General features: G+C 34.9%; 1 protein-coding gene across 9 annotated transcripts in view; it reads right to left on the minus strand.

The window, feature by feature from the left end:
* The window catches only part of KIAA0825 (KIAA0825 ortholog), a 293,878-nt gene that overhangs the window by 168,905 nt on the left and 98,408 nt on the right, over window positions 1-26,565 (minus strand). For all 9 annotated transcript variants that reach the window (XM_042943406.1, XM_042943366.1, XM_042943346.1 and 6 more), the window contains 5 exons: window positions 19,079-19,240; window positions 9,018-9,112; window positions 7,168-7,395; window positions 5,452-5,717; window positions 3,887-4,037 (listed from right to left, as the gene is read on the minus strand). In XM_042943406.1, coding sequence (XP_042799340.1) covers window positions 3,887-4,037; window positions 5,452-5,717; window positions 7,168-7,395; window positions 9,018-9,112; window positions 19,079-19,240 — 902 coding nt within the window. The remainder of the gene's footprint in view (window positions 1-3,886; window positions 4,038-5,451; window positions 5,718-7,167; window positions 7,396-9,017; window positions 9,113-19,078; window positions 19,241-26,565) is intronic.

A 26,565-nucleotide genomic window follows, 5' to 3' on the forward strand; every position in this document is an offset into this window, starting at 1 on the left:
CAATGCTAGAAACAGACACTACAATGGTCTGATTTTACAAGATTTTGTAAACCTAAAGCAGATGTTATAGTCTCGTCATGTCTTAGTATTTTTACAGTACTTCATACATCCAAGGGGCCAGATTCTCATTCCTTTCCACCCCCCTACAGACCTCTTCTGTGTACCAAATTTTCCCTGACCACAGAGGAAGACCCAGCAGTGGCCAAGGCCAATGGGAACAGGCAGAAATAGAAGGTGGCCTCAAGTGATTTACGAGCATTAATTAGTTAACATGCTCTCAGGGAGGTAGGCTAGTAGTTTGACCTCATTTTCCTCAAACCAGATTAAAAAAATCACTTGAAATTGGAAGAGTTGAATGAGTTTTTCAAACATTACCCAGATCATTACTATATCAAAAGTTAAATGAGTAAAACTTCCCATTTTATCCCTAAGCAATCCTCTTTGACTTAAAATTCGGCTTTGCTAACTACTTATCTTTCTCAAACATTATCTGAAGAAAAATCTGCTATACTCTTATATCAAAAATTGATAATTTTTCATGCATATATGCCTATCAGTATTCTCCTTACATATTCTTCTGATAATTTCCCTGATTACTAAAATCTTTTGTAGTCACTGTAGTAATAATCTATAATTATTATCTATTGACTTCCAAATGGAGTTTATAAATGAGTAGAACAGGGATACTTGGGTGGGAATCCAGGCATCAAAATGTCTAAGAGTCAGGATCAAAAGAGAAGGCTTTGACCACCCTAAATTCTACACTAGATGTGTATCAAAACTGTTAAAAAAAATTACAAAATTCGTGTGGGAGTAGCGAAATCATAGTTTCTTATGCTTTGCGGTGTGTTCTGTGATAAGGAATGCTTTTTAAAATTTCCTAAAAGGGCGCCTGGTGGCTCAGTCAGGTGAGCGTCGGACTCTGGCTCAGGTTGTGATCTTGGGGTTTGTGAGTTTGAGCCCTGCATTGGACTTGCGGCTGTCAGCTCAGAGCCTGCTTCAGAACCTCTGTCTCCATCTCTCTCTGCCCCTCTGCCACTCATGATCTCTCTCTCTCAAAGATAAAAAAAAATGAAAAAAAGATAAGATTTTCTTAAGTCAGAAAGGAGTTTTAGAGCTTGATTTTCTCATACTTTTTGTATCGTAGGTTATTAAAGCAAAATTGCCCCGGCTGACGTAATGACTCGTATGAATGAGTTACACTAACTTTCTCCATGGCAATGGACGGGTGATTAGAATAACATGGCCAACACGATTTCTCATATGTTTCAAAATAAAAACCCGTTTCCTTAAAAGTTACCGATAAATGAGAAGATAAAAATAACTTGAGGCATGCGGATTTCTTTCCCTAGAAGTGCAAAACACTTATTGTAAGACTTTTAAAAATACAAACTTTGTATTTCCTTAAAGACATTCCCAACTGGTCATCGTTCTCATGATTCTCTTCGAAGTGTGTCACGTGCAATGTATGCAAAAGGGTTTTCATTGAACCAAATAGGATTCATTTATTTTTCTGACCTGTTTCCCTATCTGTTGTCATTTCAAAGCTATTCTGCTAGTAAACATCTGTTATTTTTTGTAGACCCACTATAATGTAAACAGATGTGAGCTTTTATTTAGATTATATATCAGGAAACAAGCAGCTGGGCTTTATTATATAAGGCATTCAAGATTATCTTTGAACAGACAATTCTTTATTCTTTGACCACTGGAAAACACAAGTTGCTAAAATTGAGCAGATGTCAAGTATACTGAAAGCTTAATTCTAAACACATAATCTGAACACCCACCGTGCCATCTGACCAGCACCTCATCAGAGAGATACCGAAGTCTCCGACTCTCTCAACTTGACAGTTCAGCAAATGGACATAATGTATCTGGGGCTCACTGGATATCACAAAACACGGACGAATATTGCTTCATATCTTGTAAATTCTTTCACTGTTTCCTTACTACACTCTGCACAAGGCGATAGGCTCCCCTGAGATCTCTATCCCACTCTTCGCCTGCAGTCAGGCAGATTTCATCTCTTTCCTCTCACAACAGCCCAGCCAAAAAACAGACTGGTCCTGTTTCACAAATCAGTTGGAATAATGGGGAGAGGAGGAGAACAGGGTGCAGCGAATGGGACAAAACCATGTCAAGTACTCCAGTTGTCAAAACAGTTTAAAATCTGTGCTATTTTTAGAAGTTCCTTATTTTTGGTAAATATAAAAGCAGTATCACTTTATTTTTCTGAGCATAAATAACAGCCACTAACTCTGCAATTAAATTGTAACTACTGACCACGTAAGTATATGGAAGCCACAGTACCATGTAATCACAGGGTAACTATCTTGTTATTTCTGTCTTTGAAGCTAAAGCCTTGTCATAAGATCTGAGAGCTGCATGTTACATGGTAATTTGTTGTTGTTGTTGTTTTTAATACTTGGTAACTTCAATACCAGGTTCTCAATGCATCCACTTATTATTTATACTGTACAATTCTTCTGACTCCCAATTTGCATAAGAGAAAACATAATACCCCTGTGGTGGACCTATAGTGAAATGATACCTGTTCCTCAATGAAAACATCGTATGAAATTGCTCATTAGTACACTGACATATTGAAATAGTTTGAAACAGGAGACGGATTCATTTTCAATCTCTCTGTTTACCTCAAGGCAAATAAGGAAGCTGTGATGCTGCCAAGAGAGGAGAAGACCAATACTTTCATTCTTATCTCAAGCTACCAGCTGCACTGTGCCACTTTCTCGTTCTCATTCTGCTCACTGCTGTTTGAAGCATGTCAGGTTTGGAAAACCCTGTATGAATGCTCTTGCAGAAAGAAAAACTATCTGGGAAGGGCCTCTAAAGGACAGATGAAATGGCCTTTGAAAAAGTGGAAAGTCCTTTAAAAGAGCTTCTTAGCTCCCTCTCTCTGTTACGGCAACATTTATTATGATAATAACTCAGGCATAAATAGAGCCACAGGACCCCTCAGTGCCAGAGAATTGACAAGGGGGACTCTGCTGAATAATACCCCAGTCTGTTTTTCCCAGTACTCCACTGATATTAAGACAGTCAGGAAAAACAAAAATCATAAGCTTCAAGCCAGAGGAAAGGGCAAATTGGAAAAGTTAATGGAGTTGTTGGGCTTGACTGATGAATTTTTTTAAAAACCCTGATTATCTTTTATTAAGATATTATAAATGTTTCACCCTGCCCTGAAATCAACTTCAAGGAATTTCAAATATTGTGGCTTATGTATAATCTATGGGATTTAGGAGAAGGGAAATTAATGAAGCCTGATGATGAATAATTTTAATTGATCCTGGTTTTGGTTGCACTGGAAATCATTAGGCTTTAATTCAGTTGGAATTTGGGATTTCAAAACATGGGCTAAATGAAAATAGGTAAGCTATAAATGATCAGATGGGTCTTAAAGCACCCTCATAAGAACATGCAATGAGAAGGAAAAAATATGTATAAAGAATAAAATGGCTTAATAAAAGATACTTATAAAAAATAGAAATACATTAAAAAAAAGTGCAGGAGTACCTATAACTGGTCCCTTTAGAAAAAAAAATACGAAATTGTAGCATTTTGGCATTGTTATCTCTTTGACTTTTTCATTGTATCCCATTATATTCCAACTTATATAGCACATGCTGCAGCTCAAATTAAGTTATTTTTACTTTTAAGCAGAAGGAGAGTTCTGATGTCTAGTTATTTCAGGTTTTTAAAAAGTGTTTTTCCCAAGTACAAATTCAATATTTAAAAAATATTATCCTAACAGCCTTCGTGTGTTGGTAATGCCAAGCTCATGTTTCTAATTAGCCAGAAAGCAGGTAGGCAGTAAAACATATTTGTGTAAAAAGGAGGGATAGTAAACTTAACTTCACACCTCATAAAAAGCTTTGTAGTCATCCCAGTGGTGGCTCTCAGCATCCTGTAAAATGCTTGTAGCACAAACTCTGACGCAGTAGTCCGTAACCTGAAACTGTAGAGTGTTGATGAATTCCTGATATCGTTGGACAGGCACCAGGAATATGGGTCTGTTCAGAGGCAATGATCAAAGAGACAGAGATTTAAAGCCTGTGCAGTAGGCGGTAACAATCTCCAGTACTACAAATGGTTTTGATTATTAGATATCAATCATTCATTTCCTCCTAATGCTGAAGTCTGCATCCACATTCACTTTCCAAAAAGAAAAAAAAAAAAAAAAAAAAAAAAAAAGCTGGTCTTTGTTTTGCAAGTCCTTTGAAAACGTACATCTGCTGTTCCACAAATATGCACTTCAACTTGAGACAAACTGCATTGTCAATACATCATTCAAAAATAAAAGTATTCTTTGTAAGCCTATTATTAGAGATCAGTGCATTATTTAGGCATTAGGGTATCGTTATTACAGAGAACAACATGCATTTGTCAGAACCAACTTTTATAAAGCTATCACACGTCCCACAAACACACTTCTTTTGTTTTAAAAATTGTAATTTTGTAGATGTCAATTATCTCATAAACTGTTTTAAAATATTCTATGGAAATAAAGTGACTTCTGGCACATTTTGTTTATAACTTCAAGTATGAGTCACCACATCTGACTACTTACGAGAATTAAATAGCAGAGCTATATTCTGCATCAAGTCAAATTTATTTTACTTTTATCTTTAGTTATTTATATTACACTTTCTTATGCTTTCTCTCATAGCTAAGGGACTACAAACACTGAGTGAGAATAAGAAGAGACTGTTGGCTTCACGTTGGACAGCCACGTCCACATGTTCCCTTTGCAAAGGACTGTGCTATCTCCTAGAGGGGCCAAGAGCAGCCAAAAAGACCATGTGGCCATTTTTATTCTCTTTCCAGGAAACATCCAGTCTTTTTAGACTACTAATACATGAGAATTAAGACTGCCGGATGCTTTCTCCTCACATATTAAGGATAGTTTCTTACTAAATGGATGTTTTGAAATATGTTTACATTGGTCAATAGAATAGATTGAAAATGTGTTTATTCTCTCTGTCAGTCCTGACATCCTGTTTGCTTAGAAACAAAAAAAGGAAAGTGCATATTTCACAACTGAGTATACAAGGGACAGAAACAAGTTCAGCTTTCCTTTCCGGGGTAGTCACAGTAGCGTGCCTTACAAAATGGACAGGGTTTATTCCGTCAGGTCATAACAGCATGCAGAAAATAGTTGCCCCAGATTAGATGGAAAACGGATGGGTCTTTGGAGTGAGCCTTTCAAAGGAATACCTGTCTCTCTTACTACCTGTGTATCTGGTTTAACACCCCACACCCCACCTTTCTGACATTTTCTAGTCAAGGCAGATGAAAATATAATGCGCCATGTTCATTATCATTTTCTCCTTCTTGAATATTGTCATCAAAGTTTCGCTCCTGTGATTTCCAAAGATTACATGTTACTTTAAGCATGGCCATCAACTTAATTTAAATGACACTCACTTCTTAGTGTTTTCTTTCATCAAATTATCAAAATGCGTAAAATGCTGGAAGACATATACCGCTGTGGAGAGCAATGTGTGTAAGTTTGTCAGGGGTGCTCTGGAAGGAAACTCCTTGCCCCTCTCCTGCAGTCTCGCCAGGACAGCTGTTGCCACTTTACAACAGGCCTCCACAAAGTTTGCTCTAATTTCCTGGAAAGAATCATCTCTGCATGCCAGAGCCAGTGGAAGCATTGTGTCAAGTTTTTCCATGATGTCAGAACAAAACTAGGGAGAAATAAATGTAGCACTGAGTTATTTGTACTCTGACAGCACCGTGTAATTTATGTACAGGGGAGCCAAATTCCTAAATAATGAATTTGGCATCAAACATAAATATAATGACACAACTTTATAACAATCAATTTCTCAGTTATATAAAGTTAAATGTTTTATGTCAAATAAGGAAATCCCAAAATGATGCTTTCCTACATATAACCTTCAAACCTTATGCTTACCAGACAGACATTATGAAAAACTCATGAAATAGCTTTACATGACAATACTTTATTTGTAGCTCATAGAACTCAGAAAACATGTATCCTTGGCATTAATATGATTGGATTATTTTTGAACTCATTCTAATTTTTTGGCTGAATTTTCATAAAGTAAGTTTTTATTAATCACATGTACATAAGGTTATATCGATTTAATTTAAATAATCTAGAAGCATCAGAAGCAATGTCACCTGCCATCTTCTTACCGGTAAGGAGTCAGCAATTTTCAGAAGTGATGTGCCTGTCTTTTCAGTAGTTATTATGAATCTACTCTTTCTTAATGGCAAAGGAAGTACAGTGGATGGAGGGGCAAAACTTGCCTGCACTGCCAATTTGCCAACAGTGTTCCCAGGGGAATGTTCTGGAGCCTCAGGTTGCCAGAAGCCGAATAAGGAGGCCATCTTTAAGATCCCTCTTTTACAGGGACGCCTGGGCGGCTCAGTAGGTTAAGCATCATGATCTCAGAGTTTGTGGGTTCAAGCCCTGCATTGGGCTTTCGACTGAGAGCTCAGAGACAGGCCTACTTCAGATTCTGTGTCTCCGTCTCTCTGCTCCTCCCCCACTTGCTCTCTCTTGCTCACTCTCAAAATAAATAAAAACACTAAAAAAAAAAAGAATGGTCTTTTACAAACATTCCAATCATATGTTGCCAAACTCATTGTGGAGTTAATATTGAGTAACGGTATTTATTTATTTCCGTAATTACTTCCTATTTTCTCAGTATGCTCTGTAACTCTCAAGACACACATAAAGATGCAAGATGGATGCTAATGAAATGGAACGTACATTAACGTGTAAATAAAGATTTAAAAGTTGCCTAGGCTAATAAAAGACAGTAATTCCTTCAACCTCCTAAATTTCTCCTGAAATCATTCAAAGGAATAACCCAAACAAATAGTTTTCCCAGCTCTGCATGAAGTCACAGAAGCCTCCCCTTGAGGGGCCTGAGACTCATGGAACAACAAGTTGGCAACAAGTTTAAGTCTTTTTGCTAGCAGTAGCCCATGTACACCAGGGAAGAAATCTGGTATTGGGTCAAGTACCAAGTATTTGCCAGAGACTCCACCATTTCCCTTTGCAAAGTCTTATATTAAAAAAAAAAAAAAAAAAAAAAAAAAAAAAAAAAAAAAAAATCTAATTATGCCAGTCTACAGTTTGAAAGGATTTCATTTGAATCTTGCCTTTGCAATTTTCTTCGGTTGGTCCTCCTCCGGAACCACATGACTGTCTTGCCAGACTTGCTGCACATTTACAAGGTTCATAGCATAGGTTACAGCTGAAGACCTTTCATTCTGTTCCTGTTGGAGAATTTTTGCGGAAAAATCTTCAGTTGCTGCTGTTATACAATGTGCCACAGGAAGAGACAATTCTTTAAATGCATTTCGCCAACGAAAGTCTGGTAAAGTAGCCTGAAATATAAATTTATATGAAGTTATATTAATCTTAACTCAGCAACACATGTTCCTATTGTTATAGATATAAAATTATTATTTTCTTTCAGCATTTGAATATGGGTATTCTTTGATAAATGGCAAAGGCCCTTCTTACAACCTGAAAAATATTACCCAGCGAATAAAGCAATATACAAAAACATGTGTATTCTTTACACAGAGTAATATACTGGCATTTCATTTTAATTCATCAGTAGATTTAATCAGAAACTTTTTTTCAAAATTTAATCTCTTAAATATAGTTCAATAAAACTATCTTTATGAGAGTTAAAAGTTACATTTACTATTTATCACATAAAGCAACCTTTAAATTCAATATAGTTAATAAAGTCTAAATTGGATTTTTATAGTCTTTTTTATAGTTTATTGTTAACAAGTATTCCAACATAAGACAGAGTTTAATATTCAGTCTTTCATTTTTTTTTTTCACTCTCAGAAATCCAGACAAGCCAAAAAATAGCAACAAGAAATTTCTCAAAGAAAATGACATCATTGTACCTTTCTGGATTTTTTTCTTTTGAATTTTATTTAGTTTCTTCACCCACAAAGTGGTAAGCAACACAACTTTTGTTCCAAGAGATGAGGAATTAAAATTATCTGCATTGCTCTGTGTGGGAGGAGTGGGAGACTGGAGAGAATGGAGACTGGTGGTGTTTTGTTTTCCTTTTTCTTGTGGTCTGGCTCAATACAATTGTGAATGTATACTTTCCCCAAGTCCTCTAATGTTCTCTTATGTACTAAGAACATTAAGTAGGTGAGTCTGTGCTTAGCATTACTTTCTCCCTGTTTTAATGTAATCTTGTTTACTGTAATAATTCATCTACTCCGACTTCAGAAGACTCTAAGCCAATATACCTGACTGAATTACTTATTTTTCTGACTCTGGATGATTTCTATGGTTTCTTTAGGCCTAAAATTACTGGGACTATGATCATTAGCTTAGTTTTCATACACATACATTCTGTACAGCATTTATTTAGTGCTTTTTGTATATACTATAATCAATAATCAAATCCATGGTCAAAAAAGTGGCTCCCATTTTCATTATGCATATAATTATGTTGTAATTGAATTTTTCTTTGCAAAGTTTTAACATCAGAGGGCCTGAAAACACATTTCTCATTTTATTTTTACATAAATTAGTTAAAAATTGAATCCACCCAGCTTTTACCACCTCCTTTGTTTTTTTTTTTTCTAATTTTTTAATATTTATTTTTGAGAGAAAGAGACAGAGTGTAAGGGGGGAGGGGCAGAGATAGAGGGAGACAGAATCCAGGCTCCAGAATCTGAGCTGTCAGCATAGAGCCTGATGTGGAGATGGAACCCACTACTGGTGAGATCATGACCTGAGCTGAAGTCAGACATTCAACCTACTGAGCCACCTAAGCACCCAAAGCTTATAAGCTAATTTTCAACCAGGAATCAATCTTATTTATTTATTTATTTATTTATTTATTTATTTATTTATTTATTTTAGAGGCAAAGGGTAAAACTCAAGGCATTTTGATTCATAATGTATTCACAGACATATGATGCTATTATATATGAGTAAAAAATACCACTCTTTTCTCGTCACTCACCTCTTTTACTGGTAGCAATTGCTCTGAAGGAACACTAGTCGCATTTCTTTTAGGTTTCTCTGTTACAACTTTCCAACTGGCTGTTTCTAAAATTCCTATGCAACAGAAAACAAACACACAAACATACATTAAGGAAAATAAACCATGCTAGACGGAATTAATAGGCTCAGTTTAACATTAATTATGTAGAAAAGCTCTATACATAGTATACACATACATACACATATATCAAGATTCAGACAACATAGTCAAAAGATGTAGGGTGATGTTACCATTACAATAACTACAGGATCAAAATATAGAGTGTCCCTTTCCATATATACAACTTGATGAAATTAGTATGCCATTTATATTCATATTTGATATACATGCGTATGTAATCTGTAAAATATAGATCCCTTTGTCATTAATTCATCGTCATGTTGGTAATGTAGGATAAGAGTACAAAGTTAAAATGAATTTCTTTTTTCACTTAAAAATTTAAATTCTAAATAAAGAATGGTGCATTTAAGAAATGATGGTGTTCCTTAGCACATTAATACTTCATTTCTTGAAATGAGGAAGAAAAAAAGTACATGAATAAACATCAACATATCATGAAAAATTACGCTATTAATAAATATAACAATAATCCTTTGGAAAAATACAAACACTGGGATAAGAAATAATCTCCAGCTCTTAAAACGGAATTATTTCCTCACCTTTATCTTTGAGAATTAAGGAAGTCTTTTCCATGGGGAAAAAAATAGAGCTACAAAAATGTAATTTAAAAATATGCCAAAAAGAAATATTTCCACTTTTCCATTAAGGTTTTATTAATTACAGTTTAATTTTAAATAAATGATTTAGCATTTACCTTTTGCTTTTGCCTAGATTTGACATATTATGATGAATTATATATTCTGATGCATTTAAAAACATTTTTTTAGGATCCTAAGAGTCAGTTTCTGCTTACATCCTGAGTAAACAAATTTCAAAATCTACTGATTCTTATCAATAGGGCTCTGACTGATAGATTCATTTAGCAGATGTGTGGGGTTTTTGTTTTTTTCTAAGTGTGGTTCTATGAGCATAATCATGAATGATTTCTAAGTAACATAATTTACAAAAACATTCCTCATATGTGGAATTTGAGAAACTTAACAAAAGACCATAGGAGAGGCAAGGAGAAAAAGAAAAGTTTCAAACAGAGAGGGAGGAAAACCATAAGAGACTCTTAAATACAGAGAACAAACTGAGGGTTGATGGGGGGGTGGTGAGGGGAAAACGGGTAATGGGCATTGAGAAGGGCACTTGTTGGGATGAGCACTGGGTGTTGTATTTAAGTGATAAATCATGGGAATCTACTCCCAAAGCCAAGAGCACACTGTATTGTTAGGTAACTTGACAACAAATTATATTTTAAAAAAACAAAACCAAAACATTCCTTGGAGAGGTAAAAACTCCCTTTGGTAAACAATAATATCCTTTTTGGAAATTTTATCAGAGTTTATTCTGAGGAAAATTTTTCCTCAACTCTAGTGTTTCTTTATTATTATTACTTTATTTTTTTTATTCTCAAGTTAGTTAACATACAGTGTAGTCTTGACTTCAGGAGTAGAATCCAGTGATTCATCACTGACATATAACACCCAGTGCTCACCCAACAAGTGCCTTCCTTAATGTCCATCATCCATTTTCCCCATCTCCCCACCCACCTACTCTGGAGTTCCTTAATCATTTTGGGTTTGTGAACACTTCTGAGAACTTGATTAAAGTGACAGAACACTCCAGCCAAAATGCACCATATGATTGCATAGTAGGTATGTGCACACATACGCACACTCGCACCCCCATACATACACACATAAATACTATTGGGGATTCCCAGGCTCTTTTGCATAGGGCACTCATTAACCCCAAGGGCCTGTGGACTATAGTTTAGGAATCCTGCTTCATTTCTCAACACAAATCACAACATAGGGTTTTAGATCAGCGTTATATCATTTAACCCGAATTGCTTTCACCATGGCTTGCATTTTATTGTGTCTTTTAAAAAAATGGTATTATAAATAACTAATTCTAACACTGAAATAAAATCTAGATTAATGAAATATTTTTTTTAAGTTTATTTATTTATTTAGAGAGAGACAGAGACAGCATGAGTGGGAGAGGGGCAGAGAGAGGAGACAGAGAATCCCAAGCAGGCTCTGCGCTGTCAGTGAGGAGCTGGATGTGGGGCTCAAACTCACACAACTGTGAGATCATGACCTGAGTTGAAACCAAGAGTCAGACACTTAACCCAATAAGCCACCCAGTAGCCCCATGAAAGATCTTTAAATAAAGAAAAATGAAACTACAAGGTATTAAAATATGGAATACTTTTTCAAAAGATCTGTGTAGAGAAGATTTTTCAAAAGGACACTAAATGCAAAAGCCATAAAATAATTCTGCATAACAAAAATACCATTAGCAGTCAAAATAGATGGGACAAACTGACTTAGCACTCTTTTTCAAAATGTCCATACTATATATTTTTTATTAGTAGACTTTTTTTTTTAGAGCAGTTTTAGGCTTACAGAAAAACTGAGCAGAAAGTACAGAGTTTCCCATATATTCTCTTTCTCTCTGCCCTCAGTTTGCCCTAATGTTAACATCTTGCATTGGTGTCGTATATTTTTTTACAATTGAGGAACCAGTATTTATTAATATTAACTAAAGTCTATAGGATTCATTCTTTTTTTAATTAAGTTTTTAATTCTGGTATAGTTAACATACAGTGTTATATTCCTTTCAGGTGTACAATATAGTGACTCAACAATTCCATATGTCACCAAGCCTCATCAGGATAAGGCCATTCCTTAATCCCCATCATCTATTTCACTTATTCCCCTCCTACTTCCCCTCTGGTAGCCATCAGTTCTCTATAGTTAAGAGTCTATTTCTTGGTTTCCCTCTCTCTTTTTTTCCTTTGCTTGTTATTTTTTGTTTGTTTCTTTTTTTAAAAAAAATTAATAGCCCAAGCATACTTTTAAATTCAAATTTTAGTTAATATAGAGTGCAATATTGGTTTCAGAAGTAGAATTAATTCATAATTACATACAACACCCAGGGTTTATCGCAAGTGTCCTCCTTAATGCCCATCATCCATTTAGCCTATCCCTCCACTCCCCTCCCCTACATTAACCCTCAGTTTGTTCTCTATCATTAGGAGTCTCTTATGATTTGTTTCCCTTTCTTCTCATTATCACACCTTTCCCACATGTTCATCTCTTTTGTTTCTTAAATTCCACATATGAATGAAATCATATTGGTCTTTCTCTGATTGACTTATTTCGTTTAGCATAATACATTCTTAGCTCCATCTACATTGTTGCAAATGACAAGATTTCATTCTTTTTGATGGCTGAATAATATTCCAGTGTGTGTGTGTGTGTGTGTGTGTGCGCGCGCGTGCGTGCGCGTGTGTGTGTGTGTGTACATACACTTAAACACACACACACATGCACACACACATATCTTCTTCATCCAGTCATCAGTCAATGGACACCTGGGTTGCTTCCATAATTTGGCTATTGTAGATAATGCTGCTATAAACATAGGAGTGCGTATATCCCTTTGAATTAATGTTTTTGTATTTGGGGGGCAGTAAGTTCCCAGTAATGTGATTCCTGAATTGTAGAGTAATTCTATTTTTAACTTTTTGAGGAAACTCCATACTGTTTTCGACAGTGACCACACCAGTACATTCCCACCAACAGTGCAGGAGGGTTCCTTTTTCTCCACATCCTCACCAAAACTTTTTGTTTATTGTGTTTTAAATTTTAGCCATTCTGACAGGTGCGAGGTGGTATCTCAATAAATTTTGGTTTGCATTTCCCTGATGATGAAGGATGTTGAGCATCTTTTCACGTGTCTGTTGGCCATCTTGATGTCTTCTTTGGAGAAATGTCTGTCATGTCTCTGTCCATTTTTTAATTGGATTGCTTTCTGGGTGTTGAGTTTGATAAGTTCTTTATATATTTTGGATATTAACTCTTTATCTGATACGCCATTTGCGAATATCTTCTCCCATTCTGTACAATGTCTTTTAGTTTTGTTGATTGTTTCCTTTGCTGTGCAGAAGTTTTTATTTTGATGTTGTCCCAATGGTTTATTTTTGCTTTTATATCTCTTGCCTTTGGAGACACATCTAGAAAAATGTTGCTACAGATGATGTCAGAGAAATTACTGCCTGTGCTCTCTTCTAGGATTTTTATAGTTTCAGGTCTCACATTTACATCTTTAATCTATTTTGAAATTAAGGATTCATTCTTTGTGTTGTGTACTCTATGGGTTGAAAATGCATAATGGTATGTGTCCACCATTACTGTATCATATAGAATAATTTCACTGTTCTAGGAGTCTCCTGTGCTCCATCTAGTCACCGCTATCCCTCTCTTCCCTTGCCTTGAAAAGCACTGCTCTTTATCATCTCTATGCTTTTGTTTTTTCCAGAAGTTCATTAAATTGGAATCATACAGTATGTAGTCTTTTCAGATCGGCTTCTCTCATTTAGCAGTATGCATTTAAGAGTCCTCCATGTATTTTTGTGGCTTGATATCTCATTTGTTTTTATCACTGAATAATATTTCATTTTCTGGATGCACCACAATTTGTTTATGCATTCATCTACTAAAGGACATCTTGGTTACTTCCAAGGTTTGGCAGTTATGAATAAAGCTGCTAAAAACACACACATGATGGTTTTTATGTGAACATAAGTTTTTAATTCATTTGCATAAATACCTGGGAATGTGATTACTGGGTCATAAAAGACAGTGTTTAGCTTTATAAGATGCAATGAAATCATCTTCTAAAGAGGCTATACTATTTTACATTCTCATCAGCAGTGAGTGAGAGTTCCTGTGGCTTCACGTCTTTGTAAGAATTTGGTGGTGTTAGTGTTTTAGATTTTAGCCATTCTAACAAGTATGTAGTGGTATCTCTTTGTTTCACTTTCCATTTTCCTGATGACATATGATGTTGAGCATGTTTTCATATGCTTATTTCCCATCTGTATATCTTCTTTGGTAAGGAGTCTGTTCAGATCGTTTGCTCTTTTTTTAAATTGAGGTTTTTTGTTTTTTGGTTTTTTTGGTTGTTGTTGTTGTTTTCTTGTTGAATTTTAAGAGTTCTTTGCATATTTAAGATACAAGTCCTTTACCAGAGATGTGTTTTGCAAACATTTTTCTCAGTCTATGGCTTGTCTTCTTATCCTCTTAACTACCATAACTTTTTACTTGGCAACTTCACTTCAGAAGTATACTGCCAGATACGTATGTGCTCATATAAGACATAGTTTCAAGGAAATCTGCTGTGTCATTGTCTGTGGTAGCAAACGGAGAGGAAAAAAGAACCCTACATGCTCATCAGTTAGGAACTGGTGAAATTATGGTACATGCACCAATGGAAAATTATTCAGCTATTAGAAAGAATGAGGTCTTTCTATATAACTGTTAATAAAAAAGCAGCTCTGCATCGTATGACAAGATTCCGTGTTATTTTAACTTGGTGAATAGTAGTTGTCCCTAAAAAGGAAAACTACACAAGGAGAGTGGAAAAAGACTTCATTTACAGTCTACTCTTTTGTCTTCTTAAAAGTTTTCCTATATGCATGGACTACTATTCAAAACAAATTTTAAAGAAGAAGACATAATAAAGATAAAATTGTTAATGACGTGAAGGGACAATGCTTAGATTCTTAACGTCACCTTACTTTTCTACAGATAGCTCATAAAGCCAGCTAATTTAAAAAGATACTTACTCTGGAAAAATAACACTAGTTCAAAGTACAAGCTTTGCAGATCTATTTCTGGAGATAACTATCTGCCATTGTGCAGCTATCATTTAAGACTTACAAAAAAAGTTAATTATCTTATATTTGTCTTTTCACTTCCAAATACATTATGCTTATTCACTCAAAGTAATATGTCTTGATGTTTATACAAACCATTTGCCTATTTTCAAGATGAATAAAAAAAGATAAGCTTCCCAAGACTTCTGTTGCTGGTAAGCAATTCTACAGTAAGACAGAAAATGAATTATGAAGCTGTTATGTTAACTTTTAGGATACAATCTTTCCCCCCAAAATTAAAAAAAAAAAATAAATCTAATCCTATATAAAGAGCAAAGGGTATCATTTTAAGGCAGTATTAGTAGGACCGATTCTAGACTAATAAGATATCTTACGGTTTTAGTGAATTATGGCATCTTTGCATTCACTTGAAATTCCAAATGGTCAACATCAAAATTTGGCACTGTCAAACTTTATGAGCTCTGTGAACATGTGCAAAGTATTTTACCTATTTAAATATATATTGAAAATTCTATTCACTTACTAGCATTGTCTAGAAAAGTAGATCATTTTTGGCTCATCACTCTAAAACATAGTTATTTATATACAGTCAACACTGGTTTCCTTAAGAGGATGCCCAGATTAAGGACCTCAGTAGAGTGCAGAGGGTCACAGGAATGCCAGCTGTGTAACAGTCTCTCCCTAAAGAGTTCGCTGTGGTTCATTTTACATTTCTGGTTAGTTTCCACACTGTCGCTTTCTTTCATAGAGAGTAGAGGTTGGCAGTACTTCCCTGTGACATCCACTTTCACACCCAAATTGGTCTTCATAGGCTCCCATTGTGTGCACTACAAAGCAACTTGCCTTGTTGGCAGCTCTAAGTGGGAACTACAAGTCTTTCTTTTCTTCACTGTTCTTTTCTGGCTCACAAGCAACCTCCCACCAAAAGCTGAATCTGTGGAAGAGACTACATCCAAGAGATAATACTATGAAAAAGTATGAAGAGAAGCCCAGGTGGCCACCTTGCAAATTTCCAATGTGGAAGCCTTCGACCTCTCTGCCCAAGAAACAGCTAAAGTCCTAGTGTAATGAGCTTTACAAACCCTAGGAGCCTCTTTACCTTAACTACATACGCCTCCCTAATACAATCCCTTAACCATCTAGCTAAGGAACTCTTAGAAGCCATTTGACCCCTCTTAAGACCCCCTAAGAGTACAAACAATCTTTCAGAAGATCTGAAATCTTTGATTCTTCTGAGACAAACCCTAAGTGTTCTTCTTACATCCAATTGAAGCAGCCATTGCTCTTTGTCATTGCTGGGGCTAAAGAAAAATGAGGGCCAAGAAACCTCCTGGTTTAGATAAATCTCAGATGCCACCTTTGGAAAATTTGAGGAACTGCCCGAAGAACAACTTTATTCCAAAGGAGCATTAGAAGTGCCCCATAAATCAAACCTGAGGCCACTCCAGAAGACACGATCAACTAAAAGAAATACAGTAAGGCACCATTACAGTCAAATAATGTGCTATCATTTACTGAAATGACCAAAACAGAAAACCATCAAGTCGTGACGAAAAAACAAAACGAAACAAAAAAACCAAATAAATATAATAACTAAATATCTTTTTTTCTCTGAAAATGCTTATGTCTCTACAAAATCTATTGTATCATATTCAAATTACTAAGAGCATGGCCAATTTAGCTAAATTGATGATATAATGGTAAACATCAAAGTAAAAAGTAAAATATTTAATCATCTTTATATTTTCTCTGTGTGATGTTAAGCACCTGGATATTTTTAAAACATCTGGACAATAAGAAAAAAAAAAACAAACCCTCACTTTCATCACATTGTTTTGGTTACATGGACATAGTAGGCAACTCTTTCCAAGATCTTTATTAGCAAAATATGCTCCAATCAAAAGAAATACACAGGAAACCAAATGACTTGATCTTTTTTTTTTTTTTTTTTTTCGCTATTCCCTCCCACACAAGATTTCCAAGCAAAACATTAACTATCAGGATAACTTAAGATGCATTTGGTTTCTTTAATCATCCATTTCAAGGAATCTTTTCCTTCCTGATTTAAAAAAAAAACTATGCTTTTGATAAGAATTGATTAACTTGGCTGTACTGAATAAAACATTTAAGTTTTTCTTGACAATTTCCCTCAAGATCACTCTTTTCAGGGAGCCATTTATATAAAGTTATGTCAGATTAAATCAATCTTAGCTTTGTTTTAAAAAACATGAATTTCAACAATGAAAAACGCATATATCACAAGGGGATAGTCTAGTACTTAAGATATTTCTTATACCTGTCCTTCAAAATACCTTCCACATACTACGTTGAATAACCCACAACTGTGTTTCTATAATGCATTCTTATTAATGTGAACTTGAGTTACTTTTATCTGCCATGCTGCTTATATGACAAATTTGGGTAAGGCAGTATATGTAGCATAATTATATGTTTTCTCTGTTGATTTTACTCTTTAATGATAACTATTTCTCTCAAATATATAGCATTTGCAAGTCTCAACATTTCTTGGTCTTAATCTAAATAAGTTGGACCAGCTTTTCCTTTTCTCCTTTTATTCTGAAATCAGTATGTCAAACCTCTGCCTCAATCATTAGCCATTAAGTTTTCTATCTTCATAATACTTCTCTAATACAATTCTGATTTTGAATTTATGCTGCTCTTTAAAGGAATAAAGTTCTTAAAATCCACCTAATTTCTCTAGAGCCTAGTGTTGGACCAATATGAGTCCAAAGAGGTAAGAGGCTATATGTGTTGGAGTCCACTCTATTTCTTGATTCACACTTCAGAAAAGATCTGCTAGAGATGTGGATGAGAGATGCAAAATCATAGCCAACCATGGTGGATGAGTACCAACATCAACTGTCAACTGCTTGAGGCACCAACTTGTCACTAAAAAATTAGGATGTCATATTTATCCACTCAGATCTTTCTCTGACCCAGTCAGTTAAATCTAGAAGACCCGCTAGGGTTCATATTATCTCCTAATTAAATCTACTTTTCCATTCTGTCTTTTAATTTTCATATTTTCTGTCTTTATATTTTTATTATTTTCCTATTAGACTTTTTAATAGCTTTTAGAAACATGACATCCACCTCCATTTTTCTTCAAATTATCTCCAAACTTGAAAAAATGATCTACTTTACTTTATAATTTCATAGTGCTACTTAAATGTAATCTGACACATAGAAGTATAAGCTATGCTTAAAACGAAAGAAACTTAGACCCTATAACTTTCCCAATATTATTCACCCAGGCAAATTAACTAAAGAAATGGAAAAGTAAACATATTAAACATATTAAACTTTAATACATATATTAAAGTATATGTAATTTCTTACTAAGAAATTGGGTTTTGAAATCTTCTGATTGATTGTTAATCATCTGGTTTTCTCACGTCATTTTGCAAACGCAGCCACAAGCTCTATTAATTGTCCTTAACATGATATATGGTATCGTGCAAAAGAGAACTTTGTATGGTTTATTCTGATACAGATGAAAATATTTGGAAGTACAGATAGGAACACAGGGAACATATTTTAACTATCTAGATTTTGAAATCTAGAAACATTATTTCAACATACATGGCATAGTTTGCCTCAAAAGGATTTTGTGAAGACTAAACTTAAAACATTATATAATTATTATTACTTTTATAACAGCTCTCATTTACTGATTGTGACCTACTAGACATTCTTTTAAATACATAACACTAAATCATTGAATTCCCACAACCCTACATAACATAATGAGATCTGAAGCATGTAGTAATAACAAAAGAGAGAGAGAGAGAGAGAAAGTTAGTTTAGTCCTACACCATCATTTTGAGGATGAGAAAACAGAGGTCTAAAAAAATGAACTATCTTGCCTAAAGTCATCTGGCAGCTAAGAAGAGGAGATACTACATCACCCACTATGCTTGTTTTTTCCATAGGCTAGGCTGTGTTTCTCTGAATTAAAAAAAAAAATCTGATTTTATCTAAAGATCATTATCCAGATTGACCTCCAATGCTTTGTTAATTAGAATTATGGAGTTTGCCACATATAAAGGATGAAAATATAATTCTACGGTGTGTATTATATTTAATATTTATTTAAAGGATTCTATCATGCATTTTTTTTTCAAGTAATGGTATAGATTTAGTGGCATGAAGTGAAAACAGAGAGAAGAATTGATTTACAAATTTAAACAAAGGAGCATGTTACCTGAAGGATTTCTGGGTGTCTTGAGTGATATAAATATTTCTCCCAATAATTCTTCAACATTTTCTTCCAGCTTCAAAAAGGATTTTACGAGCTGTGCTAAGAATTTGAGTTCATTTATGGAGAGGAAAAAGTTTCTTCCTTTCTGTGAACATTCGGGTGTAACTGTGAAAGAGAAGATCTATTTGTACATTTTATTTGTTTTCTCAGTAAATACTGAAACAATCTATGTGTTTCCATAAACCATCAAAACTAACAAGTTCAATAAGTAAACCAAGTTTGTTATTAAAAAATGAATATAGGAGCGCCTGGGGGGCTCAGTCAGTTGAACGTCCAACTCTTGATTTTGGCTCAGGTCATGACCCCAGGGTCATGGGATTGAGCCTTGCACTGGGCTCTGCACTTATCTTTTAAGATTCTGTCTCTCCCTCTGCCACCTTCACGTTTGTGTTCTCTCTCTCTAAAAATTAAAAAAAAAAAAAAATGCATATAAAATCTCCTAAAGGAGTCTTTTCTTTAGGGAAACTGGGGATGAGTATTCTGTTTGATACAAATATGACAACTAAATAATTATACTGATTCTCAGAGTTATAAACAGGAAGGTGATTTGTTGTAAAATCGTATCTTATACAATTTTATTTTTTTAAGTCTGTCACAACTTGAATCTAGTCACAAGGGAACATCACAAATCCAAATTGACAGAAAGTGTAGAAAACAGCTGGTCTGTACTCTTTAAAAGTGGTATGTCATGAAACACAGAGACTAGGAAATGTTCTAGTCAAAAGGAGTTTAAAAAGACATGACAACAGAAATCAATACATGATCAGTGTTTTATTTTATTTTATTTTATTTTTTTTACAAAGAACATTATTGGGATAATTTGGTAAAATGTGAGTAAGGTCTACAATCTGATGCTCTTATTTCATGATTGTTAATTTTCTGATATGGATAACTATACTGTGATTATGAAAGAGAATGCCCTTGTTTTTAAGAAATATAGTGAAGTATACAAGGACAAATATCTGTAATTTATTCTCAGTTCAGGAAAAAAAAAAGTTTTCAGAGACAGTGAATGCAAAGGTGGAAATGTGGTAAATTATTAACATTTGATGAATCTGGATAATTTTTGTAAGTATGAAATTAAAATAAAAATTTAACTTAAAATAAAAAGTGACAAGATAAAAGGAGTTTTCAAGACCTTAGAAGGATTCCTCCTATATCATTAAAAAGAAGCAACCTAATTGTTAAATCTAGACTACATAATTCATGAAATCATGTTTAAAAATAACTTCAGTCTAAGTAATTGTGATATCTATTGCTTTCATAAGAACAAAACAACTTAAAATAAATAAAGATTGATTTTTCCCTTTTATAATTAGTGTTTTCTACTTTTGTAATTACATCACACTACCATCTGAATACAGAAAAATATCTTAAACTTCAAGGATATGGAGAATAGAACTAACCTCACCAAATGACACTGTGGACGAAGTTTTCAAAGATTTAAAGAATTCTTCTTTATTAATGTCACTTCTTAAAACATACATGGCATTTAAGAACTATCTTGAGGCTTAATAACAAATTGAAAAATCTGCACTCTTGTAAGGTAAGCATACAATCCCTTTGGTGAGAAAACACGTGGGAAGTCTCTTAGAAATACTGTAAGGCCTGGTGATTCCATGTGAAAAAGTTTACCTTCATCACATGGATCTAAAAGGAGGGTTCCAAACATGTGACAATTTAATGGGTAATCCACTTCATTTCAGTTAAATTTTAAAACGCTGGCATCAGACTTGTAACCGTATGATAGAGGTTTTCACTGAGGACCAAAAATGTCATGGTACCTCTGCGGATAATTTGAGAGAGACCCTGTCAGTCAACTTAAACAGTGGAATTTAGTCCTGTTCTTGAAGAGTAAAGCAAGGCTTTAAAAAAAACCCAAAAAAACCCACAAGTGCCTACAAAAACTATTTCATCTCTAAATTGATATTAGGCCCACATACATTAAAGTCTACCTCTAAACAGCCCTGCTCACACCTGTCATTCACCCACAGGCATGCCAGAGAACACAAACATGGATGATCAGCATATAACTAAGATTCTACCATGAAAATCATGACCCAAAAATGAAAAGAAAAGAGAATAAATATACTGTGAATCATTAGCTGTTGCTTGACTCTCATTTTGCCTGTTTCATTTCTTTTAGGCTTTGCTCATGTGGTTGAAGGGTCTGGTTTAACCTTCTAAATCTTAAAGGTGTTCCTTTGGAACTAAATATAAGCCAAATTTTCAGACTTGAAGAATTCTTCTTCATTCTTTAATAGTTTAGCTAGAAAAATAAGAAGGCTTTGTGTAGCTCCATTCTCATTACAAGTATTGTGTTTATAAAGTAAGCAAAGAAACACACACCTTCCTAAAACATCTTTGGGGTCAAAACCCTCTAACCTAACAGTGCTACTTGTTTAAAAATTATGTAAGGTTGGGGCACCTGGGAGGCTCAGTCGGCTAATCGTCTGACTTTGGCTCAGGTCATGATTTCATGATTCATGGGTTCAAGCCCTGGGTCAGGCTCTGTGCTGACAGCTCAGAGCCTGGAGCCTGCTTTGGATTCTATGTCTCCCTGTCTCTCTGCCCCTCCCCTGCTTGGTTCTCTCTCTCTCTCTCTCTCTCTCTCTCTCTCTCTCTCTCTCTCTCTCTCAAAAATAAATAAACATGAAAAAAAATTATGTAGGGCCTGAGGATTCCATATGAAGAGGTCTTACCTTCATGATCTGGATTTAGAATAATCTTGTACTGCAGAAATTTAACAATATTGAGTGCTAAAGGCTTTTCAATTCAATGCATCTTTACAACTTCATAGTGAAAGAGGACAGAAAAATATGTGTGACCTAAATCTAATCATTTTTGTCCCCAAGAAGCAATGATTATGGTAGAGGTCCATTAATTAGTAGTCCTTATTTCCTATTACTATTAGCTCAGTGTTCTCCCAAGGGCTATTGTGAAGGTTCTTAATTTATGGAAAAATAATTCTGTGATAAATTCATTTTGTGGAAGTCCATTTAAAGCAAAATTAAACACAAAGGATGGACTAGCATAGCCCACACTTGTCTTATTTTCCCTACGATATCTCCCAGGACTAGAGTTCTACTCATCACATCTTAGCTCATAATTTCTATTTGCCTACACATATATATTTTTCTGTTTCTCAGACTCTTCACTGTCAACAAAATTAGGAAAGGGTTTCCCCTTTTACTTTTGCTTTCAGTCAATTAATCTTTTTTTCCTCTTTCTTTCACCATTCTGTTTGTCCTCTCCTCCAACTCACCTCCCCAGAAAAATCTTACCTGAATACAATCAATTCATCTTCCCTGCTAAACTAATCTGGCCTGTTATCTATTTTTTTCCTAAACATTATATGACTGTCTTCTTTCAAGAAACTTTGGGCATACAGGCTTATCCACAGGCAAATATGTTTAGCTGTCCACCAATCACTGCTATAAAATACCTGAAATAATGATTGTCAGTTTATTATAGGATGAGTTCTAGGATTCTTAAAAAATATAAAATTCTTCTAAATCCTAATAATATTATAAACAAAGGTTACATTTGCATCTTAGGGTAAGACTTTGATTTACCATTAACTAACAATGAATAAGTCCATGTTGAGGGTTTTCCCCCCTCCCCCATATTATTTTAATAAAAAATTTTCTAAAATATGATTCCCTGCTTTCTTATTATTTACTATTTAGAACACAATTAAAATTTTTCTTCATGACAGAGTTAGGATAAAAGTTTTTTATATGCTCCACTGACAGATGAATATCTGTCCCTCATCAAAGGGCACTTCTCAAACCTCATTCTACAAGGATTCTATGATCAAATAGGTTTAGGAATCACTACATACTAAATGCTACTTAAAGAGTCCCACAATGCAAATTAGCATATTAAAATCTATTTACTTTTATAATAATGTAAATTAAAAAAAAAACAATGTTTCTCAAACTTTTTTGAGACACCAGCTTAACGACAAATCTATTAACTTTTGGGATGTTCTCAAACAGCAGTGTTGTATAGGGCACACTGGTTTAGATTACAGAACTACTTGAGTATTTATATCTGACTTGTAGTCTTTCCTCCAATTGTTAGACCTTTAGCAGAGGGTTCTTGTTGCTGGCTTTGTGACTGGTTTTACCAGTATTTGCTTCCATTTGTAAACTACTGCTCCTAATAGCATCATAGTATTCTGCAGACCCCTTTGAGAAACTAATCAAAGTCTCCTAAATCCCTATGGATACTCTCATTGAAAAAAAAAAAAAAAGAAAAAAGAAAAAAATCTATGTAGTCATTGTTTCAGCGCTTAAACAGAACCACCTAAAGTCCATTATGGCTCTCACAGGGCACTGTGGTCCAGGACCTCCTGAATTGTTAAAAATGCATATATATTCCTTGGCCATCACCAGACGCCTGTTAAACAAGTGTCTCAATTGAGTTTTCCACCTATTGGAGTTTGAGACCACTGCCTGAGGAGTCCATGAAGTCTAGTTAAAAACTGTTATGGTAGAAAACTACTCTCTGGACATCAGAAAATCTGGGGATTTTGGGTCTTAGTAAGTCAACCAAAGAGGTGCTATTGCATAAAACAATGACTTAAAAGAGAAATGTTCCCTTTTTTCTGATTTCTGATTTTTTAAAAATTTCTGGAGGAAATATAGAACAATGGTAGGAAATTTCTAAAAGCATATCTTACATATCTGCTCTGGGCAAAAGAAATGCTCCTAGGAAAACACCCAAAGAATAGTTGTGGTTTTATAGCACATTCATCACAAATGTGAAATGATTTCCATGAGGCCCAAGATTATTTCCAGTGTATTCATCATAATATTTCAAGAACATAGCATAATTTCTTACACAAAGTGGGCACTAAAAACAAAACAAAACAAAACAAACAAACAAACAAACAAATTGGTTAAAAAAATAAATGTATGAAATTCCACAGGTCCTAGAAGTAGGTAGGTTTGTCTCAGAACAAGGAAAGATTTTATACCTCTTCCTGAAATGCATTCTTCAAAACAGTGACTATAGATTGAGTCAATAAATAAATAGATAAATAAACAAACACACGCATAAATAAATACAGTATTATATACACTTTTTTTTTTAATATTTAGTTAGACAAAAGAAATTTGAAGATTATTTCTAAAATAGAAAATGTGTGCAAAATATATATAAACTCAATTATGAGCTGGGAACCTGATAGAGCATATTGATAAAACTGACTCTAAAATAGGATCTTTTGTATGTGTTAACAAAAATAAAATTAGGGGTTCCTGGGTGGCTCAGTTGGTTGAATGTCTGACTTTGAATGTCTGACTCTTGGTTTCAGCTCAAGTCATGCTCTCAGGGTTGTGGGATTCAGCCCTGCGTTGGGCTACACACTGAGCATGGAGCCTGCTTTGGACTTTCTCTCTCTCTCTCTCTCTCTCTCTCTCTCTCTCTCCTTCCCTCCTTCCCTCTGCCCTTCTCCCTAGGTCGCACGCTCTCTCTAAAAAAAATAAAAATAAAAATAAATTATATATACTTTAGGTAACATCGTATGCCAACTATACACAAATAAAAAAGAGTATACTTAAGAAAAATATCTCACCACGAAAAAATATGCACAGATATTCATAGAAATATTGTTCTAAAATTAATAAAAAAACCTCTCTTCTCTCTTCAAATATATATACACACACATATATATACATATGCATCATAGTATACATATATATGGATATATCACTCATAAAGAATATAGACTATAGACTCTACACTTACAAGTGTTTTTCACCTAGTGACTAATAGTTTGAATCTTAACTCCATTCTCTGATAGCAAAATTAAGGAAATTGAAAACAAATCTTGAGAAACATTAGGGCTCCTCACACTTGATCCACAACAAAGGAGTATTTGGATTAATTATCAAAGTCCAGCTAAATCAGACAAACCATAAAAGTACAGGTAGTTGCTGAAAGAACACATATTATTTTTCAAAACCATTAGCAACAGAATTCTTGTTAATAATAGCATTAAGATACAGGAGAAAATGAGAAGCTTGAAAATCAGATAATCTGAAGCTGGTGGATCAGTATAATAGGATAAAAGAAGCACATTTTAGTTTTCCCAAGAAAAACGAACACTAGCCACTCTATTATTGACCGTAAATGGATCCATTTTCAGTGAGGCGTATTCTTGGTGCCACCAGACAAATGATGTAAAAAAGAGGTAACACACAAAAGCTACTAGAAGGCTCATTATTGCAGATGAAATTCATGGCATAATCCAAATGGAATATATTTATTTCAGTAAAGAAAACTTTTTAACAATATTACAAAAGAAGTCAGCAGGGACCACATGGGAACAAATAATAAGCAGTACTTTTCCCAGTACCCAAGTTACTTCCTGAGAGCAGGTGGGACTTTGGAGCACACTGTCGTATTCCAGAAGCCTGAATGAGCACTGTGCCTCCCGGAGCGCCTGCGCCTGCCTCCATGGAGCCACACAGCAGGGGAAGGAAAGAATGCACACACTATGTCCCCAAGTGTGTAAGGAATCTTCTTTGTCATGTTAGCCTAATAAGAACCTGGAAAATCATGGACAACCTACAGGCATTAAGCTATTTTCCCCTTTTGCTTTGGCATTATTTTTTTTTTTACTTTTAGTTATTTTTCAAATATATACAAGTAGGAAAACATTTTTTTTTAATGTTTATGTATTTTTGAAGGAGCTAGAGACAGAGTGTGAGTGGGGGAAAGGCAGGGAGAGAGGGAGACGCAGAATCTGAAGCTGGCTCCGGGCTCTGAGCTGTCAGCACAGAGCCCGATGTGAGATCATGACCTGAGCCGAACTCGGAGCCTTAACTGACTGAGCCACCCAGGCGCCCCAGAAAATATTTGAAATAAAACTAAGAAAGGAGTATTTCCACCTTAGTTTTCAAACTGAATTCATTATTTCTTATCTCGTCAGGAAGCTTCCATATTACCACCCAAAACAGGGTAAAACTTTAAAATGAACTGAGTAAATGGATGAGAGACTGAATATGTGATTGAAAGGGTGAAGTGTTTATCTTTGAAGTGAAGTGAAAATGCAACTCAACACAAGCTGAATGTGTGGAAATTTCGACGCCCCAGAGATAAGTATCGGGACCCTTCTTTATGGTGAGACAATGGAGAAGGAATTATAGGGAAAGCTGAGCCTCATAAAAGTTCATGAATCTGGGGAAATGGCTGGTTCGGTAGGTGGAGCATGCGACTCTTGATCTCAGGTTGTAAGTCCGAGCCCCATGACGGGTGTAGAAATTACTTAAAAATAAAATCTTAAAGGGGTGCCCAGGTAGCTCAGTAGGTTAGGAGCTTGACTCTAGATCTCAGCTCAGGCTGTGATGTTAGAGTTGTCAGTTGAAACCCCATGCTGGGCTCTGCGCTGGGTGGGAAGCCTACTTAAAAACAACAAC

This window comes from Panthera leo, chromosome A1 (genome assembly GCF_018350215.1).
Source record: "Panthera leo isolate Ple1 chromosome A1, P.leo_Ple1_pat1.1, whole genome shotgun sequence".
NCBI classification, from domain to species: domain Eukaryota; kingdom Metazoa; phylum Chordata; class Mammalia; order Carnivora; family Felidae; genus Panthera; species Panthera leo.